Here is a 2,054-nt window from a genome sequence, read left to right as displayed (position 1 = left end):
TATATATCTGCTCATTATAAATTATTTCTAATTAAAATAATAATTGATTTATGTGTGAATGATATCTTATAATAATTTTCATCATAACTTTCTTCCTACAGAATAAATAGAGGATTTCTATGAAAATAAAACCTTCTAAAATTTACTGAATAGACACGGATTCAAAGTACAAATCTTCGCTTGCTTTGGTCTGATTTAGACAATTTTAATTTTGTATTGTTAAATATTTTATTATTTTTCAAATGAGTGAATATTAACTTGCAGGCAATGTAGTTTTTGAGTTGCACATCCACACATGGCAACATCGGTTTTGAGATGCACTGATCGATAATTCAGTGAGTGAGATGCTACGTTTAGCCCTTTTTTATTATAGTGATGCTATTAGATTTATTATTTAACAGGGTCTAGATGTTTTTTTTTTTATCTTAAATTTTTACCGAATGAAATGATGATGTGACTGAATGGAAAATTATTATACTCTAGGCATTTTTTAAAAATGTTACTTTTCCTATTCTATCTATTGGATCGAAAATCTTATAGTTATTTTATTGTTGAATAGGCTTACGGTAGAAAGGAGGGAACAGGCCCGAAAGGATCTCAAGGGGCTCGAGGACACTGTTGCCAAAGAGTTGCAGACACTCCACAACCTGAGGAAGTTGTTCGTCATGGATCTGCATGCGAGGATCAAAAAGGTTAGTGTTAGTCGAAGAATTATATGTATAAAGTGCATAAAGTTTGTTACAATAAATAATTGGCCATATGTAAATAAGGAGGAGCTCATCTGGCTTGTGATTGTGAAAAAAAAAAATTAAGAAATAGTTGAAACAAAAACTAAAATTAGCCAATATTTTGACCAACTGCTCTACTCACTGTTAATAAATGTTTTAAAGGTATGATAAGCCTTGTATTAGGTTCCAGGGGTTCACGGAAGTTGTTCGATATAAGTAAATGTTTTCTTCAAACACTGCTTAAATTTACCTTAAATTAATAATTTCACTTTAATAATTATTCTTCATTACTTTTTACTTATTGTAGTGTGTGAACATTCACATTCACACTGACCATTTTGGGAGACTTGGTCGTTAGGGCTTATAAAATTTGTATTTCTATAGAAAATTCACATTTAAAATTTTTACTCTTATTTTTTTTGTTGAAAAATATGACAGCTTAAATAATAAGGATACCTTAAGATTACTACTAGTAGCGTGGCTTTACAATCTAGTGTCGAATCCTTGCCTCCTCCAGTAGTTTCCGCCAATTTTTTCGGTCCCTTGCAGCTGCCATCCGATTCCGAAGCCCCAGCATATGTGTTGCATCAGCAGCAACACCATCAGCCCATCACAGCTTTGGTCTTCCTCTTCTCCTGGTACCATGGAGTGGCTCCATCAGTAATTGTCTTTGTGGTTCCTCACTGCCCATCCTAATGACATGTCCTGCCCATCTCAGTCTTGCAAATTTCATCACTCGAAATATATCAGGCTCCTTAAACACAGTGTACAGCTTCTGGTTTTTCCTCCTTTTCCTCCTTCCGATGAGAACACCACCATATATCATTCATTGAGATTAACAGTTGTAATATTTGTGGTTTGTAATAAATTCTTTATGTTGTTGAGTTATTAATTTGTTCCTTTGATTTGAAGTTGAAAAATATCTACCAAATTATTTTTGTTTAATTTTTTCTTTAAGGATCAGAAAATTTTCATCTTATAATTAGGGTTTTTGACAACATTGTTTTATTTATTTTATTAAAAATATCATTACAAAGCCCTTTATTAATGAATCCTCTTAATGTTTAGTCCGCAAATGCAGAAGACGAGGACGATGGTGGCTCCCTCGCCCAGAAACAGAAGATCTCGTTCCTCGAGAACAATTTGGACCAATTGACCAAAGTACACAAGCAGCTGGTCAGGGACAACGCAGATTTGAGGTGAGCTGGAAATTTGTTATGTTTATAGTCCTTTATTTTATCAATTTGTATCCTTGAATCTCGGTATCAGATGAGTTGAATTTGTTGCTCCCCTCTGTAGAAATGAATATTTGTCATGTTTAATGTG

The 2,054-nt window shown here is 33.3% G+C and overlaps 1 protein-coding gene across 1 annotated transcript in view; it reads left to right on the top strand.

Annotated features, from left to right (window-relative positions):
* Khc (kinesin heavy chain) overlaps nucleotides 1-2,054 on the top strand; it is a gene marked incomplete at its 5' end in the record, with an annotated part of 27,194 nt that overhangs the window by 16,194 nt on the left and 8,946 nt on the right. The window contains 2 exon segments of the mRNA XM_067051109.1: nucleotides 560-692; nucleotides 1,797-1,927. Coding sequence (XP_066907210.1) covers nucleotides 560-692; nucleotides 1,797-1,927 — 264 coding nt within the window.

This window comes from Halyomorpha halys, unplaced genomic scaffold (genome assembly GCF_000696795.3).
Source record: "Halyomorpha halys isolate HHAL.00 unplaced genomic scaffold, Hhal_1.1 Scaffold1301.1, whole genome shotgun sequence".
In the NCBI taxonomy this organism is placed as follows: Eukaryota; Metazoa; Arthropoda; class Insecta; order Hemiptera; family Pentatomidae; genus Halyomorpha; species Halyomorpha halys.
Note: the sequence above shows the minus strand (reverse complement) of the source record. Positions and strands in the feature narration are given on the sequence as shown.